Consider the following 3513-nt stretch of genomic DNA (forward strand, 5'->3'; position numbering starts at 1 on the left):
TGGCACAGTAGGGGAATTGCTGCTGAGGGAAGCCACCCCTAGGGAAGGCAACTGAGAGGGCCAGGATAGGTTTGGTGTCCTGACATCTGCTGTCTTGGACACCTGCCATGCCCAGGACTGGCCCTGCTCCTTTGACTGCAGGGAGGAGTGACACGATCAAGTCCAGATGCTAGTATGGTGATGTGAGAGGTCTGGGAATCATGGCTCTTGGAGCCAGTGTGCTCTTTTTGGGTCCAAATCAGTCCTGTTGCATTCTTTTGCACCAAAATTTGGGGAAGGTGCAGTGGCTGAAATTATGTGTGGCTGCAGATGTCTGCCCAGGGGAAGGGATGCACCCTGCAGGGTGGGCTGTGCCTGCTCAGCCTGGAGGTCTGCCTGGTTGGGAACCGGCAACTGGCACCAATTCCTCTCGCTGGGCTGTAAAGCAGAGCAGGAACTTTTCCGTATGTGCTCTTTGTTCCCAGCTCAGCCACGCTATGGTCGGGGAGGGTGTTGTTGGGGGAGCGTTAATTCAGTACTGAAATAATCCTTCTGGAGATTTCTGGAGAGCTTTGAGCAGTAGCTCAGTCTTTGTTCCCGCAAGCCTTTGACTTTCTGCTGTTGGGAATGGGAGGAGGGGTCCCCTGACACCACGTGTCTGAGTAGTAGAGGGGCCCTTCGCATCTTTCTCTGCTCCTGACACCTGGGACAGGGCTGACGTGGCTCATCCATCCTTCGGAGTGCAGGGAGCCGTCCTTTGCCCGCTGTGGGCAGCAGCCAGCCCGCTGGGGATGGGCAGGGAGAGAGGGGGGAGACCAGAGGGACGGGAGCGTTCCCACTGAGGTTTTAGCGGCTTTGAACCCGGCACCGGGGGGGTCCCTTGTGGGCTCAGCCGGAACCTGCACGGCCAAGACACCGCTTGCGCCCTCTCTCCTGAGCTGCGGAGATGTCGCAGAGCTGGGCTCTGTGCGGCCGGCTGAGAGCAGAGATGCCCCGACGGCGGCCGGAGCTGGTCGGGATCCTGTTCGGAGAGCTCCGCGGGCACCGGGAAAGCAGAAAGAGCCCCCGGGGGCAGCTCGGCATCCCTCGATCCCTGCTGGAGCCCGAGGCAAATCCGCCCTTAAAGGGAGGATTTGCAGCTTCACCGCTGTGCGGCCGTTTGTTACCCGGCGGGACGAGAGAGCCCCGCTACGAGAGGGGCTTTGGCACCGGGGCCGTGGGGAGGGCGGTGCACAGCCAGGAACCCCCCACCGCCCCCTGGGGGGGCTTTGAAGCTCGGGGAGGAGAGAACGGATGAGTAGAGTCGAGAGCGGGATAAGCAGCGATTTGGGGAGAAAAACCCTCCGGAGAGCAGGCGGGGGGGAGGAATGCAACCGAGGGGAGCACCGCAGGTGTCTGGCCGGCCCCGGGCACAGCGGAGCATCCCCGGCCGCGGCCCCCCCCCCCCCCCCCGGGACGGGCAGAGACCCACCCCCGGCGGCGTGGGGCGAGGGGGGCGCCCCCGCCTTGACGTCAGGAGAAGGGTTTATAAAGGCGGCGGGAGCCGAGGAGATCCCCAACCCCGGAGCCGAGCCGCAGCGGAGCCGTCAGCTCTTCCCCGCCGCCTCCTGCCCGAGCCCGACCCTCCGGCGAGATGCTGTCGTGCCGCCTGCAGTGCGCCCTGGCCCTGCTCTCCATCGCCTTGGCCGTCGGCACCGTCTCGGCCGCCCCCTCGGACCCGCGGCTCCGGCAGTTCCTGCAGAAGTCCCTGGCTGCCGCCGCCGGGAAGCAGGTGAGAGCCCCGCGACGGGGCGGACGCCCCGCTTGAGCCCCCGGCATCCCCGCTGCAGTACCCCGCTCCCCCTCCACATACTCCAGCTTTTCCTCCTGCTTCCCCTTGCAGACCCTCCAGCTCCCCCCTGACATCCCGTAGCAGACTCCTGGGTTCCCCGTTGCAGACCCCTCTAGCTTCCCTTTGGACACCCCGGTGCTATCCCTGCAGATTCCTCACCAGAGCTCCTCAGTGTCCCCACTCCAGACCCCGCGTTGCTTTGCTGCAGAGCCCGGTTCCCTGACAGCTCCTTGGTTCCCTGCCAGGGCTGAGCTTTATGACTAAGGGCAGGAAGGCAAGACCACCCTTCCAGCACATCCTACTGGGGGACAAGCAGCAGCTGCCACCAAGGCAGAGAGCAGAGCCCCTGGGGAAGGTTTCCAGGGCACTGAACCAAGGTTGTGCTGCAGGAGGATGTCTTCTGCTATGCGAAGGAGCAGTAGGACTTGGAGGGATGAGAGAGAAAATCACCCGTGATGAGTGCCCGCTCTCAGCCTCCCCTGCGAGCTTTTCCCTTGCCGCACAGCATCCCTGCTGAGTCTGTCTTCAGTGCCAGACCAGCAGAGAGGAAAGAAAGGGCTTGTGGGGTGGTGATGGGATGAGCTCCTTCCTGGAACAGCCAGGATGGGGATCTCCTCACCGCACCAGATAGATGTCAGTGCTCTGCTCTGTTCTGTAGCCACGGCTGCTTTAAGACAGCTGCCAAGCTGAGCTCCTGCGGAGCTGTGTTACGTCCCTGGGCATAAAGGAGGTGAGCCCCCAACAGCCAAAGAATAACTGTGATCTCTCACCTGTTTTCTCTCCCCTCACCCCAAGGAACTGGCCAAGTACTTTTTGGCAGAACTGCTCTCAGAGCCAAGCCAGACAGAAAATGAAGCTCTGGAGTCGGAGGACTTGTCCCGAGGGGCCGAGCAGGATGAAGTGAGACTGGAGCTGGAGCGCTCGGCCAACTCAAACCCCGCGCTGGCTCCCCGGGAACGCAAAGCGGGCTGCAAGAACTTCTTCTGGAAAACTTTCACATCCTGTTAGCTTTTGAAACCCACCTGTCCTCCCCATCCACCCCTGCCTTCTTCCTGTTCCCCCGCCCCGAGCAGAACCTTCACCACGAGAGGCGAAGACTGTAAATACACGGTCCACGGTTATGGTGAAAGTAAACACACAAGGAATATTTGAGTTTGATTTCGAGTTGTTTTAATAAAACTTTCAGTTCCGATTGTACACGATTTGCTTGAGTTGTGATTTCTGACCGGTTCTTGCGTGACATGCACTCCGCGATTCTTTCAGATGTACTATTTTTAATTCTTCGTTGCAATAAATTTTATGTTTCGAACAGTGATGCTGAGGTTGGCTGGTCACTGACAAAAGCTCGGTCCCCTCGCTCAGCCTTCCTGTCTTGGAAACACTGCCTGTCTCGGGGCAAAACCAGCGAGCGGCAGCGCAGCCTCTGCGCACACACACACAGATGCACACACGCAATTCCTCTAAGTGAATTTTTTTGCCGCGGTCTTTCTACGGTACCCAGGCACTCCACAGCATTTTAGACATCAAATCCCTGTAATTGGGGTTGAGTCAAATCCGCAGCGCTGCTGGTTTGGTTGATCTGGAGGATTTACACCCAACAGCGCAGTAAATCACAGCTGCGCATTAGCAGAGATGGGATCATAAGCGGGGATCGCGGTACGGGCTCACCCCACGCATACCTTATTCCCTCCTCACTCACAAAC

The 3513-nt window shown here is 59.9% G+C and overlaps 1 protein-coding gene across 1 annotated transcript; it reads left to right on the forward strand.

Moving 5' to 3' along the window:
- The first annotated feature begins 1590 nt into the window (after positions 1–1590).
- On the forward strand, positions 1591–3124 carry SST1 (somatostatin 1). Its single transcript, NM_205336.1, is given in 2 exon segments — positions 1591–1750; positions 2606–3124. Coding segments are annotated over 2 exon segments (351 nt in total). The 5' UTR covers positions 1591–1612; the 3' UTR covers positions 2819–3124.
- The last annotated feature ends 389 nt before the right edge of the window (positions 3125–3513 follow it).

Source organism: Gallus gallus, chromosome 9 (genome assembly GCF_016699485.2).
Source record: "Gallus gallus isolate bGalGal1 chromosome 9, bGalGal1.mat.broiler.GRCg7b, whole genome shotgun sequence".
NCBI classification, from domain to species: Eukaryota; Metazoa; Chordata; class Aves; order Galliformes; family Phasianidae; genus Gallus; species Gallus gallus.